Source organism: Triplophysa rosa, linkage group LG10, assembly GCF_024868665.1.
Source record: "Triplophysa rosa linkage group LG10, Trosa_1v2, whole genome shotgun sequence".
In the NCBI taxonomy this organism is placed as follows: Eukaryota; Metazoa; Chordata; class Actinopteri; order Cypriniformes; family Nemacheilidae; genus Triplophysa; species Triplophysa rosa.
Genome location: NC_079899.1, coordinates 3,613,462 through 3,628,884, shown reverse-complemented (window position 1 = coordinate 3,628,884; position 15,423 = coordinate 3,613,462). Strand labels below are relative to the sequence as shown.

At 40.6% G+C, this 15,423-nt stretch overlaps 1 protein-coding gene across 2 annotated transcripts in view; it reads left to right on the top strand.

The window, feature by feature from the left end:
- The window catches only part of numb (NUMB endocytic adaptor protein), a 53,555-nt gene extending 40,011 nt beyond the window's left edge, over positions 1–13,544 (top strand). The window contains exons 3-11 of one of the 2 annotated variants that reach the window (XM_057344737.1): positions 1,903–1,977; positions 6,327–6,359; positions 8,458–8,532; positions 10,192–10,332; positions 10,452–10,656; positions 10,734–11,030; positions 11,113–11,256; positions 11,368–11,520; positions 11,610–13,544. In XM_057344737.1, the coding sequence (XP_057200720.1) occupies positions 1,903–1,977; positions 6,327–6,359; positions 8,458–8,532; positions 10,192–10,332; positions 10,452–10,656; positions 10,734–11,030; positions 11,113–11,256; positions 11,368–11,520; positions 11,610–12,385 (1,899 nt within the window). In that variant the 3' untranslated portion in view covers positions 12,386–13,544. The remainder of the gene's footprint in view (positions 1–1,902; positions 1,978–6,326; positions 6,360–8,457; positions 8,533–10,191; positions 10,333–10,451; positions 10,657–10,733; positions 11,031–11,112; positions 11,257–11,367; positions 11,521–11,609) is intronic. The other variant, XM_057344738.1, reaches the window with a different exon arrangement.
- Positions 13,545–15,423: the final 1,879 nt, after the last annotated feature.

Sequence of the window (15,423 nt, the reverse complement as noted above, 5' to 3'; positions counted from 1 at the left end):
AAATATCAGCGATAGCAACTTCCACCGGAACGGAAAGTCTTATCGCGATCCTCAGAACATTATTTAATAAACCAGACTAATTGAGGTTTGAGTTTATCTATCAGATCTGAATCATTTGGTTCATATAAAGGTTATGCTGTAAGCTGAAGACACGCTTGTGAACATGTAGGGAGTTCAGAACTACCGTATGCAGCCGACTGCTAAAAATGACTCTATGAATAACTATGCCCATTTCTCTGCTAAATTATAGCTCGTTTTTTTTCTCCAGAGAACGGAAAACTGCTGCTCCCGTGTTTATAGACAGACGGTTTTCTCATTCATGCTCAATAACTGGTTCAGGTCCAGGTTATAAACCCATCGGATGAGGACTAGACCTTCAAACCTCATTCGCCATCTCTTCGGAAGAACGTCGGATTCTTCCACAATATTCTGAACAAAACTCCCTCCAAGCTTCTAATTTTTTATGATTTCATTCAGTCAACAGTCACTTTAAAAGAAATTCTCGTTGGCTCTGGAGGGTTTTTGCGGCATGTGCATCACACTACTAGACAATTAAAAGTGATTTGCGTGGTTATATGTAATAGGATGAATAGAGGATGGTAATAAGGTGAATTAAAACAAATGAAAATGAGGAGTGTAGGGACAAAAAACTCATCTAGTATTTGCCGTACATCAAAAGGCTAAACCCCACTGTGTTAAATGAGTGCTTGAAAATGTTGATATTATTTGTGCAGTAGGGATGTCGAAAGATTAATCGTGATCAATCGCATTCAGAATAAAAAAATGTATTTACATAGTATATGTCTGTGCACTCTGCACACTAATTTTGTATTTACAAACATTTACACATTTAAGAAAAATATTAAAAAATACAATTTTATAAATAATTTAAAATCTCTTTAAATGTAAATAAATACATTTAAATATTTCCTTGATATGTATGTGTATGTGTTTATAAATACAAATGAATATGCACAGTACACAGCTAAACTTAAAGTGTGGGAACAAAAGATGCATTCTATCTAAAAGCGAATGCTCACCCAGACCTGCCTGAAACACCTCGTGTAACCACACCCCCACAAATCTACATCAGTTCGTGGTATGATTTGACTAAGACCGCCCAAATGTAAGGTGGCCTGTCAGTACAATTGCTTTGGAACCTGATGTTCCGAATATGGTAAGAGGCGTTACATTTCCGTCACACGCTTGCAGTATTCCACCAATCACTACACACTGGTGAACTGGCCAATCATAGCACACCTCGCTTTTCAGAGCCATGAGCTTTGTAAAAACTCTGCATGTTTCAGAGAGGCGGAGCAAAGAGGAGATACAAACATGCACGGTATGTGGAAAATACAGCGTTTTTGAACCTTAAATCGTGTTTACACATTACATTACATCTAAAACCAACGATAATATTTGTTTCAGCTGTGTCATATGATCCCTTTAATTATTGTATTGAGAACAACATGTCAGTAAATTATGACAAATCAAATAAGCAGGTGTGCATATGAGACGTTACACAGGCCCGGCTCGTATGTGCCGCTGCACACGTCACTCGCTGACAATGGCTCAGGAGGTCTGAGTTCAGTATGTTTTACTAAAGGAAAGGGAAGGACTTCCTCTCAGCACAATAGCTGCCGTCTCCTGGCCTGACCTCAGCGCTCCCATGTGGCTTCAGGGTGAGACACGCTGATGTCTTCTGTAAGAGATGAGTGTCGCGGTCGAGGAGGGGGGGGCATCACCGTTTCTGCACACTGAGTGTCAGCCGCCACTAGTCCGGTAGCTCCAACAGTAGCGGATAGGACTGCTTGACCACTTCCTGTTTGAACAGGAAACAGTTAATCTCAACATTCCAACAGTGTCAAAAAACTAAACCTCTATGTGTCTGTCTCTGTGCAGTATCTGGGGCACGTGGAGGTGGAAGAGTCTCGTGGCATGCACATCTGCGAAGAAGCCGTCAAGAGACTGAAGACGGTAGGTGTCACCCTTCTGACTTCCTTCTTCTGTTCTGACGTCACATCTCTTGTTCACGCCCTGCACACAGCGTGGAGTGGACAGCGAGAGAACTATTTAAAGTGTGCTTGTCTTCTCCTGCTGTTCTTTTCTCCTTCCGGTAATCATACTCGGGCTCTCGTGTGTTAGTTAAGAACCTGTATGGCCATAAATCGCTTTATTGGCGTGAAACAGACTTACTAGAATACCTTCCTACAAAAAAAGACATTAGTTCTCCCAAAAATGTGTAACAATTTGTTGAAGAAGAAGGGTGCAAATGTTCTAAGACGAGGGCTCGATCTACACATCTTCAATCCCAGCACGTAAGCACCCGGGCAGGCGTGGGTTTCCTGTCTCGGCGGGTCAGACGGAAGACATTCCATTCTTCAGGGAAAAGGAAATCCACTGCGATGTCCGTATTCCACATTGACAGGGCATCTCACGCCTCCGCCCGAGTTCTTTTCTGAGCTTCCGTGAGGGTGAGCTGCTTCGGGCATCAGGATGATGGTGACTTTAAGGCGTCCGCTGCGGTTTAATTGAGGATGTGGCTGTAGGCCCACTTACGATTTAACCACAGAGTCAGTCACAGACAAGAACACACTCATTTCTCACTGTAGAAAGAAGGACAGACTCGTAGTTCACACATGCCAGATACATGAAATCTCACGGTCCTGTAACACTACTGTAACCCTCTCTCTAATCTTATTATGTCCAGGACTGATTGTATTAATATCTCTGTAAACCCGAGCACATAATGAACTGGCTTCAGGATGAGAAGTGACTTGACTGTGTGTATGTGTCGTGATGGGAGCGATCTTGTAATGAGATTTCCTCTCGCTCGTGTACAGGAAGTCCAAGCGTGTCTGCAGAGGTTCATCTTTATTGATGTCATACGCTTGTGGTTGTTGTTCATCATTAGTTTGCTAGCTGCACGTAACGTCATCCGAGTGTCGCATTGAACCGCAATGATAAATGTGACTCACCTGCAAGTGCAAAAGGGCTGTCTGTGGTGTTTGTCTGTGTATTTGGTGAAGAATTACAAATGTATATCCAGAATCTCAGTTTTGAGCTGTAGTGAGCTGCTTGCTATCCAAATGGGAGACTGATTTGAAATATTCTGTTTGAGAAGATTGTTGGTTTTAAAGCGGCCCTAACAGACGCGGTTTCTGCCAATCTCATATCAATCTTGAGTACCTATAGTGTAGTATTGCATACTTCGTATCTCCGAAGAGTATTTAGTTTGATCACATTTATAAAAGATAGATACAGCTGTACGATTTTGTCCGAAAGCATACGGGGGGGAGGGGTAGGCTGAACTAAAGCACGTGCGCACCCATTGCCAACAAAACACAGACATCAGTTTCACTCACCGCATGCGGTTCATGTCCGGCATCTTTTAGCGCTGGGACGGCTCCATATATCAGTTTCAAACGATCTCCAAATCCAGCGTTATATCCACCGTTTATATAACATTCATCACCCAAATGCCATGAACAAACAAACACCTGAACTTCGCAAACGTATGCTCTCTCTCTCTCTCTCTCTCTCTCCTGCACACAAGTGAAAGTGATGTCTGCGCATGCTCCTTCTCCTGCTCTCGCTCTGCGCATGCTCCTTCTCCTTGCTGCCGCGTGGGCGTGCCGTGTACTTTTCCGGGAGAATTGTCCAATAAGGGACTAAGATAAATTGTTAAGAAACAGTTTTGTATGTTCGAAAAAAACTTTCCGAAACCTGTAGGATCGCTGGGGGAGTGTATCGAGCACAGAAATACTATGTAATACGCCCAACTCGTTTTTTGACAAGTTGACCATGTTAAGCATGAGAAGACAGCGCGTTTAACATTGTAAAGAAGTCAGAATGCATGAAACACCGTTGCAGCACCCCTTTAAAAACAGACAGGATTGATATTTAAGGGTCATACAGACATGTGATGTCATGATGGATTAGCTCATGAATATTAATTAGGTTATGGGCATATCATTTAAATATATACCGTATGTATTACTACCGCATGTTTAAACACAATGCAAATTTACAGGAACAGTAAGCATAAATTAATAAGTATAATAAACACACATTGTGCACAAATATTTGTAATTCAGTCCTTTAGTTCAAATATGTCTGCCGGTTTTTTTTTAAGACATCTGCATATTGGCTATAACATGAAAAAGGCCAAAATAAAAAAACGAAAAGTATGTTGAGATGTTGTTTAAAGTCTATTTCTTATTCCGAAAGTTGTATATATATCATTAAATATATATACATCTAAATATATAATGTACTTTATTTACTGTATTCTAATTTAAAGAAAATTCTGTCAACATTTACTCACCCTCATGTCATTTCGAACCTTTTACTTCCGCAGAACACAAAAGAAGATATTTTGAAGAATGTTGGTAACCGAAGAGCGATGTCACTCATTGACTACTTTTGTATGGACACAAAACCAATGCAAGTGAATGGATGCCATCGCTGTTCGGTCAATAACATTTTTCAAAATATATTATTTTGTGTTCTGCCGCAGAAAGAAGTCATACAGGTTTGAAATGACAAGAGGGTGAGTAAATGATGACAGAATTTTCATTTTTGGGTGAACTATCACTTTAATATTTAATTTAATTTACTGTTTTTTAAATTTCAAATTATTTGAATCTACTTGGAAAAATGTTTTATTAAACACAGTTCCTCTAAATGAAAAAAAATCTCTTCTAGGCAAATACAATATATTATTCCATTTTCAGCTGAATTACCCCATATTTCTTTATCCTTGTTTATTTCCTCTTTCACTTCCTGTATTTGTGTCTGTGTGCCGTCTCACTTCCTGTTCTCTTCCTCCTGCTCGGTTCTTGCAGTGTCAGTGACGTTTTTTATCCCCAGCGCTCATCTCACTGTTTGCATATGTGCTGATGTAAATGCATTATGATGTTCTCTTCTTTTGAGCAGGTTTGTTCACACGAGCCAATAAGAGCGTCTCAGTCAACTCTGACCCCTAAACCTTTGTTTCTAACCCAATGAGCGCTGCTTTCCTCGTACGGCCGAATACTTACACGTGTGGGCACGTTACAGTCATGCTAACCTCTAACTTCTCTCGGTGAAACTCAAAACAGCCTTAACTGAAGATGTGGGTTCAGTGTCTGATGTTATGACGCTGGACCGTGATTTCAAGAACTGAGAGCTGAACCTTGGATCACGGGCTGTAGATGAGAGGAAATGAGCTTTAGGTTTATGTTATTATGGCCACATCCACACCGCATAACTTTGAGTCACATACACATCCTTCTATATGTGTATGGGATACAGGAGTCACTTCCCCACCTGTCAAGATGGTTGCCATGGTAATGACCACAGCAACCTTTGGCATCTGAAAGGTGTAAACAAGAAACGTATTGCCAACCTATTTTGTGTTAAATGAACTTAAGGAACTAGAGATGTTTCTACAATCCGGTCAATTCCCGATTGATAAAATAATGAAATCTCATGTGTGGCACTTTGAAGAAGAGTGATAACTGCACATGTGCAGTGTGAATGTGGCCTAGATGTATCTGAAGCCTTCACACACACCCTCTGTCAGCCGCTGGATGTGTGTGGGGGCTTCTCGTGACTCACTTTAGGAAGTCATGTGATGTCGTCAGAACCAACGCTAACCAACTCCTGCTTTCTTCACTAACATATGATGACATGAAGCGGTTCTTCTCGATGCTGCTACTGTGACCCACAGCACTGCACACACATCTGATTCAGACCATTAGAAGAGATCCATGAACTGAAGAAAGACAGAAATTGTGTAGTGCTGTGAGTCCACGGGACTGGAATCGAGAACCACTGGTTTAAAGAGACAGTTCAGCCACAAATGAAAATTCTCTTTTACGCTCAATGTTGTTCCAAACTTGTTTACTTTGTTGTGCAACTTTGCTGACTTTCAACCTGATTTATTGTGTATCAATACAAAGCGGGTTGAAAATCGGTGAAGTTAAACTTGATTAAGGGCGTTGTAATGATGGGAGAATGTTTTTGGTTAACTGTTCCTTTAAGAATACAATATGAATTTAACTCACATAGTGGAGTAATACAGCTAGAACATTAACAGCACCAATAACATCAACACACACAATGACACAACAACAAACTGCACATGTTGTGAATCTGATTGGTGAGCTAGAGTTGTGATTCCCCCCAACCCCCCCCCCCCCCATCACTTTTAACCATTGAAACACCTGAGACCAGAGAACACCCTCATACACACTCACAGGACGTTGTGTCTGAGTTCATTTGTAACCCTCTCCTGCGTTTTCCTCCCATCCCATACCCCACATACCAACCCTCCATTCCAGGACAGAAAGTTCTTCAAAGGCTTCTTTGCAAAAGTAAGTTCTGCTGCGTGCTTATATGTGTGCAAAGTCCACAACATACTCCACGCAAGTACGTGAATGTAAATGCTTCCGACTATGCGAGCTCGATTTCCAAATGTGTCGGACGAAATTCCAAATAGGTTGCGAGGTTCTCAGTGTCACCTCTAGGGGCGCTGTAATTGAATTAAAGCCCGTTCACACTAAGAATAACTGTAACTATATTAGAATTCACACGAACAGTCAATAAAGTTATGTTTATTCTAAGCTTGCGTTGTGATTTCACATTATAAATTTGCAAGCACGTGATCACAACGATATTGTATTATTTTTTCTTTATTCTTAATTAATATTCTTTATAGTTGTTGTTATTTTTCTTGGTGTGAACATGTTTATAGCTAGCCTTCTAAACATTGGTTTAAAAAAGAAAATATATATTTACGTATGAAACCACCTATTCTAGATCCAGTGTTGGGTAAGTTACTCTGGAAAAGTAATTAATTACTAGTTACTAATTACATATTCAATAGTGTAATTAGATTACTGTACAAATTACTCTCTCCAAAAAGTATTTAATTACTTATTACTAATTACTTTCTATATACTACATCAACCTGCTAAATGACTAAATGTAAACCTTGGTTAGAATTGATTCAAGGATAGACATGAAACGGCTCTTTTAGTTCATTCAAATAAATAATATAAAACTACATAAAGAAGTATTATTAACAGACCAACGTATTACAAATGTGAGAATTATACATTGAAACACAGGTTTTAAAGTTAGACTTTGAATTTTGATGTCAGTTCCACTATTGCACACATATATATTACACAAAGTATTTAGTTTAATTACATCAGAAGTAACTGTAATTAAACTACAGAAAAAAAAGAGTAGTCCCTTACTTTACTTGTTCAAGGGAAAAGTAATTAAATTACAGTAACTAATTACTTAGTAACTAGTTAACACCCAACACTGTCTAGATCAATGGTTCATAAATTCTGGGCCTGCCCCCTGTCCCTCCTGGTGGACGATAAAGGTATTGCAGGGTTGTTAATTATGCTGCGTTCAAGACACCTCGGAAGTGGGTTATTCCCACCACAAACGCGGAAGTAACGTCTGGATTTACTAACAATAAATTTATTAAGCAACATTCCTGTTACTAATGATTTAGTAGCTTTAAAACATTACAAGTATCTGTCAATATTAAAAGGGCACCGTTCCATAAATTAATTCCTCGTTGAAATTGGAATGATCAAATTTCAGAGAGCATGTGAAGGCATCATTTGGCTTAATCAAAACAAAAAAAAAACTTTGGTATGAATTTAACAGCGAAAAGATGTATTAACTGATTTTGTAACGTCGGTTAAACACGTTAATGTAAAAATGTAGTATGCAGCATTATTACAAATACAATATACGTATTATCACCTTACCTTCACCACAATATAATTATGAAATTTTGTGGTAGCCCACAAAAAAATACTGTAGTACACACTTTTGTTTTTACTATAGTAAACTATATAAACATCCAGTTAAAATAAAAACGAGTCGACGCTGAAGAGAAAACTTTAAGGGCTTTGTAATGTCACATTCGTGTATGTAAAGGGATGCACTCCTGCAGTTTTTGTTTACGTACTTGCATACAGTATGTTTGTGGCCTAAACGTGTGCGAGTGTGTGTGCGCTTTCCTTCACACTAATAGTAGTTTGCTGTAAAAATGCTTCTGGAGTGATAGGAGAGTAAGAGCCAAGGGGCAAAAGGTTACAACCTATATTTTGCCTTTGTTCACTTAAACAAGTGTGTGTGTGAGTGCGTGCGTAATCTGATTATATGCACAGGTAAGTGTTATGACATGATCAGAATGTGTGTGTTTGAGTGTTTCACTTGTACTCTTCTCTTGTCTACGGGTGCGTCACTTTACAGTACAGCACGTCGACACGGCTGTACCCTGCTGGAACATTCTCAAAAAGTTTTTTGACTTCTCTTTTTCAGGTGTTGTTTGTAGACGAAAAACTGTTTCATTATAAGTAGCAGGAGGGTGAAGGGCCTCAGGAGGAAAAAGTCAGTTCTTCCTCAATTTCTTACTGTCTCTTTATCACTCTCTCTGCACAGTCGGGTAAGAAGGCCGTGCGAGCGGTGCTGTGGGTGTCTGCGGATGGTCTGAGGGTCGTGGATGACAAGACGAAGGTACAGTACGGCCGTGTTCACACTTGACTTCTTTTTTGAAGCTGCTAGCGTCTGTTTTACATTATAATCCTAGGGAGTAAACCGTGTTTTCAAAAAAGTCCTGAGTGCTTTTTTAAACGCCAGCGTCTTTTTCTGCAGCTCAGAGCATCATTTGAGGTTGATAAAAGTTCAACTTTTCTGAAAAAAAAAAATGCCCATGTCAAGCACCTTTGACAGAGACCTGTGGTTTCCATAACAACATGCGAGGAACGTGATTGGTCGAGAAAGGTGAAGCTCGAAAAAATTAAATGGCGGCCGAAACGCCCGTTGGAGCATAGTTTTGTATAAATGAAAGTTTAATTTTCACTTTCAATAACTTCTGATTGCATTTCTAGCGAAACATTATATGTGATTGGTTATTTCAAAGAAGCTCTCAAATATTCAAATATACTTCCGTTACGCTGCCTGTGAAGCCTGTCTCTCTAAGCTGCCTTTGTGCACAAATGCTATATTTGAACATTGCCAGCTGCTATTTGTAACCAAAATGCTGCAAGCTAAAAAAGTGCCATTGTCAACTTTTTCTTGTCAAAAAAAGTCAAGTGTGAACACGGCCTAAGACTCCAAACTGACCTATGATCATTGTCATTGTGTTTCCTGGAATCACAGAGTCTGAATAGAATGAATTTCTTTATATTAAACAATGAAAAAAGAAAACTAGTGATTTACTGCTGTTGGGTTCATCTTACTGAATGGGTCAAGAACAAGCCTGGGTGATATTTCCCCCCCAAAATCATAAAAAGAGAAAAAAATATTTTTTAAAATAATAAAATTCAGGCCAGGATTGCATGTATTGTCTAACAGTAATGAGAATTCATTGAGAATAATGAGAATTACAAACATTAGTTATGAGAGTTTGGGGGAAACATCTAATTATAATAAAATGAATGTTTATTCATATTTATTAAAAATAAAAATGGTCTTAAAATTGACTTTATAGGCGCACACACACACACATTTAAAGAGAAGGAGAGTGAAGCTGAATATTATGTGCAATATTCATGTTCAGTTTTTTCTGCCTCCTGCTGGTGAGAGTCTGTTACTGCACATCAGTTCCTGTTGGAGTTTGACCAACCAGTGTCTGAAATGAACCTACACAAGTTGACTTCTATAAATATTCCATAATCCTTAAACTTGGTTTTATTAAAAGCTTACGATCGTTCCTGTGAAGATATAATTTAATAAACTTTAACAAACAATAAAGCCACACCAGTCATGGAGCACAGATCATGTGACAGCATCATTCTGTGGCTCAATGTGAGGAGTTTTCTACACCTGTAGACCTAGAAAAACTTCTGATGGTAAAAATGCCCTGACTGAAAACCTGATATGTAAAGGATGTTTTTGATTGGTATGATTTGTACAGTTTGACCCCGGAGTGTTACATCCAAATTGAGTTGCCGCCCAAGTGGCCAGTATTTCTGCTTTAAGGCAATTGTTTTTCAGTAGTGTTTACTTTGGACTTTGTGTGAACCTGGGCTACGTGATTCCAGTGACAAACACTGCAATGCCCAAAGCATTTAAACATTCTTGACAAATATATTGTGACTGCACACAAATTGATTTGATGAAATAATGTGAAAGCAAAGACAAGTTGATACATTTTGCCTGCTTTGTTCTCAGGACCTCATTCTGGATCAGACAATAGAGAAGGTATCGTTCTGTGCCCCGGACCGGAACTTTGAACATGCCTTCTCCTACATCTGCAGAGACGGTACCACTCGCCGCTGGATCTGCCACTGCTTCATGGCCATCAAAGACTCGGTCAGAACTCTCATATATAGTGAAATTTACTGTGATGAGTTAGCTTCAGATGTTTGAATTGGATTAAGAGTTTTTGCAGTGTGATGTGAGGACTGATGTGGTCTGATGATGTGTTTTAGGGGGAGCGTCTCAGCCACGCTGTGGGCTGCGCGTTTGCCGCATGTTTGGAACGGAAACAGAAGAGGGAGAAGGAGTGCGGAGTCACGGCCACTTTTGACGCCAACCGTACCACTTTCACACGGGAGGGCTCCTTCCGCGTTACCACAGCAACAGAGCAGGCGGAGCGAGAGGAGGTCATGCGACAACTGCAGGATGGCAAGAAAGGTGTGTGAGAGAAGCATTGTTCATTTTTGTATTTCACATGTGAGAAGGCCTTTGCCTAACACATTTTCTCTCTTCAGACCCGGACACCATGTTGGGCAACTCTGGCAGTGTGACGAATCCAGCTGTCACCCTTGTCGGACCCAACGGCTCATCCTCCTCCCCTCCTCTACCCATGAGCAACCCTCAGGAAGCCAACCCTCACGCCATCCCCCGACGGCACGCCCCCGTAGAAGCGCTCGCTCGTCAGGGCTCGTTCCGGGGTTTCCCGGCGCTCAGTCATAAAACCTCGCCCTTCAAACGACAAATGTCACTCCGCATGAATGAGCTGCCCTCCACCATGCAGCGCAAGTCTGACTTCCCTATCAAAAACACTGGTGAGCTGCTCCACTGTGTTACCTAAAACTTTGTTGTTGTTGTGTGTTTTCTTCAGTAAAGTGAATGTTGTTTGTTTGTCAGTGGTGGAGGTGGAGGGGGAAGGCGACAGCATCAGCTCTTTGTGCACACAGATCACATCCACCTTCAGTGGACCCCCGGAAGACCCCTTCTCATCGGCACCCATGCCCAAACCTGCCTCCTCGCCGCAGTCGCCCTCTGCTCCAGGTCAGCTGCACTCTCTTACATTTTTAGCAGTTAAATGGGTCAGTGTTCACTTTATTTAAATGACCTACTATACGCTGTGTCTCTATTCACACATGCTGTCTGATGTTCTAGTGAATGGCACAGCTCCTGTTTTTCCTGCTTCGCTGCCACCCAGCGTCAATGCAACTGCTGCAAACTCTCCTATCCTTCCACCTCCGCTGCCAGTCCGAGACACTAACCCTTGGGCCAAGACCCCAACCACAGCCACTACGATGGCAAATACAGGTAAACGCTTAAAACTTCCTGCTGACCATGCTATGTAAGGGCCTGTAAACTGAAATCTTGCGAAGTAATCTTCTTAATGTGTCCTGTAGGGGGTGAGTGGCCGAGTGCTACACCTGCAGTGGGAGCCCTACCCACGGTCAGCGCGACTCTTTCTGCACCTGGGTCTTCCCACAAACGCACGCCGTCCGAAGCAGACCGCTGGCTGGAGGAGGTGTCCAAATCTGTCCGTGCCCAACAACCTGCCGCGATCGCGAGGACCGACACGCCTCCACAGCAGGCCTTCCCTGTCCCTGCCGTGCCTGTCCCCATAGCCCCGGGCCCCTCTGCACCCTTCATGCCTTCCATACCCTCCGCGATCCCCACCGTACCCCCGCGTCAGCCCGCGTTCCATGCACAGGCCCCGGCTTCCTTCCCGGTGTCCAACGGGCTCCCGTTTGTCCAACCGACCTTCCCAGTGGTTGGCATCACACCTTCGCAGATGGTGGCCAACGTGTTCGGTTCAGCCACACAAACTCAGCCCATCCCTGTGCCTGTTCCAATTCCCCAAACGCAACTTCAGTCGTCACCCTTCTCCACCCCACCGTTAGGCCACTTTGACACCCAGAGCGCGTACAGTCCCTTCGGCAAACCGCCCCTACCTCCAGTGTCAAACGCCATGGTGCCGCAGCCTCCCAAAGGGAGTGTCACTTTTAACGGTGCTAACAGCTGGCAGTCACCCACACAGTCGTTGGTGGTGCAGCAACAGGCCGATGCTTTTGACGCCCAGTGGGCTGCCCTGGAGAGCCGATCGCAACAGCGCACCGGTCCCTCCCCCACGAACCCCTTCTCCAGCGAGCTCCACAAGACTTTCGAGATCCAGCTCTAAGGACACAAGGCAGTGTGGCCGAAGGTCACGTACCGACACTGAAGGACGACACAATGGATGTTAGTGGAGGGACAGCACAAGGGGATCGGTCCTGCAAACCACTTCAGCTCCATATCTTAACATTTCTTTGTCCGCTCATTCGTGTCTTTTTTCTTTTGACATGGAGGCGAAGGGGTGGACAGTTCACCGGTAAAACTCTGTCGCATTTGTGTCCAAGAAGAGTTAGAGTTATAAAATAATGAAGAATTCTTTAGATGCTCTAACATGACCCCACATTGTGTTCAGTACCTCCTCTACCCCGCTAACTCGTCTCACAGCGCCCCCTAGCAGGCTGGATGACTGCTGCCAACCCGACGGACGAGGCACTGAGAACAGACCTTCGGGCTTCTCGAGGTTCTTGAAGAACTTCCGAAGAGGACGAAGCAAGACAATGCCAAAATCTTTATTTTTATGCATTAAGTATATTTTAAATAGCTTTGAGATTTAAAAGAAGAGCTGTAAATAATCTTTCCAACAGTGCAGGCTTATTTTGTGTGCATACAGGAAAAGAGCATATATATAAATATATATCTGTGAAGGGACATTTTTAATTTCTCGTCTCTTTTCAGTTTTAGTCTTATGGCCATCTTCCATAGTTTGGATGTTTTGTAAATATAGATAATCAATATGGACCCAACTTTGGGTTTAAGGACCTTTGAATCACTCTGGTCCCAGACAATGTTTTCTGTCTTTAATCATCTTTTTTTTTGCTACTTTAGTACTCATCAGTACTTTTATTTCTATTGCCTACGTATAATCATTTTAAACTGTTTTTAAATTAATTCTAACACTATTTGACAGTTTGTTTTTTATTTTGATGAAGAGATATCTGTTTATGATAGCACAAGCACTGTACTAATTGATCATTTGGCCGGTTAATATTAAGCTCTGATGTTTATTTAAGTCTTGAAATGACTTGTGGCTTCAGCGCTACAATGGTTGCAGTCTTTTTTTCGCATTTTCACTCAGCCTCGTTGACCCTTATGTTTTATCTAAAGCGAAGATGATTGGTCATGTTTTTAAGTTTTGATTCCATTTTGTAAGTATTGCATTGTATTATTCAGATTCTTTAAGAGGAATTTAATCTAAAAGATTGAATAAAATGTTGGTGATAGAGGAAAACGTAAGGCTTCTGTGTGTTTCAATTCATTCCCAGAACAGCTATTTACTTTCACACGCAGTTCATGACCTCCGTCCAACAGCTCCTGGACATTACCTGTCTTCAAAGACATGCAGTGTTAATGAACAACGATGCACACATATAAATATGTATTTACATTTACGTACACAAATCGCTTGTTATATGGTTGATTTTTAATCATTTTTGATGGAACACAATGTTTACACATTTTCTCATTCAACACACTGCCAGGTAAGAATTTCAGGGTATGCCAGATTGCCAGTCCGCCCCTGCGTGGCATCAGTCACCAATTTTGCGTCCTTGCAACCAGGCACAAAATCCATTCATTCTATAAGACTATATTAAGCCAACCACCATTTATATATATATTTTGTAATCCATTAATAATTTTATTTTTTCATAGAAGTTTGTCACTGTTGCAGCTAAACTGAAAAAGACAAGATGGACCAATCGCAGCTATTTGTGGTTATTGGATGCTGTTGGGGATCGTTTTATAGAGACTAATATTAGTGCAAGGTATACATATTATTACGTATTTTCACACTTTTTTATTTTTTTAATCTTCAACTAATAGAAGCATTATTTTTAAGTAACATTAATTAATATTATTGTTATAGTTTCTTGTTACTATTATTGTAATTCTAAATTGTAAACATAATATATAAAGCAACTTTTGCTCAGCGCAAAACGTAATATTTTAATTTAAAATGAGCCGGACATGTGAGATGTACGCATAGGACTGTGCCAATGGACTGTCCTCCAAAGTCTAGATAAAGACGCTGCAGTGTTTTTTTTTTATGAATGGCTTAAAGTGCAACGATCTTGCGACGGAAGTCCCACATTCTAGTAAAAAGAGCCAATCATTAATGGGCTATATGCATGCGTGACTTCCGCGTTTCACGGTCAGAAGAACATTTGACAGTTTCCAAATTGTAATCTTGATTTTCCGTTTTTAAGTTACTTTTGTTTGTTTTTGTTTTCTTATTCGGGTGTCTTATTATAAGTGTTTATGTTATGTTTATTGTACTGTCAATAAAAAAAAGAACCAGGCAGTTTCCGGTTGGGGAGACTTAAAGCAGAGAGAAATGGAAAAATGAGAAAATAGTTAACGTTACATTTAGCAGATGCTGAACATTGCAGCACACGTTATAAAATCGTTCCCGTAACGTTTCAATTTAGTTTGAAAAACGTTTATGTTTGAACATTCTTAGAACGTTCAAAACGTCCAGTTTTTTAGACGTTGTATTAACCTTATTGTTTGGTTATAAGAACGTTATTCAAAGCGTTTTTAGAACGGCTCAGTCTGTTGTTATATTAATGTTCTAAGAACGTTTTTTAAAATAAAGCAATAAGCCCCAAGAAGCAGTGGGTTACTGAGGTATTTTATAACGGCTTAGAACTCCGCTCAGCCAATCAGAATCAAGGACCAGAACTGACCGTTTTATAATAATGTTCTAAGAACGTTTTTTAAAACATTATTAAAACACTCCATTCGCTATTATATTAACGTTTTAAGAAAGTTTCCCTAACGTTCCCATTCAATTATAAAAACAATGTGTATGAATGTTCTTAGAACGTTTAAAGCGTCCAGGTTTTTTAGACGTTGTATTAACCTTATTGTTTGGTTATAAGAACGTTATTAAAAACGTTTTAGAACGGTTCAGTCTGTTGTTATAAAAATGAACTTTAGTTAAAACATTATTAGAACGTTCCATCCCCATTATATTAATTTTTTAAGAAAGTTTCCCTAACGTTCCCATTCAATGATAAAAACGTTGTTGAAGGTTTTTATTTTAGACGTATTAACGTTATTGTTTGGTTATAAGAACTTATTCAAAACATTATTAGAACATTCAAT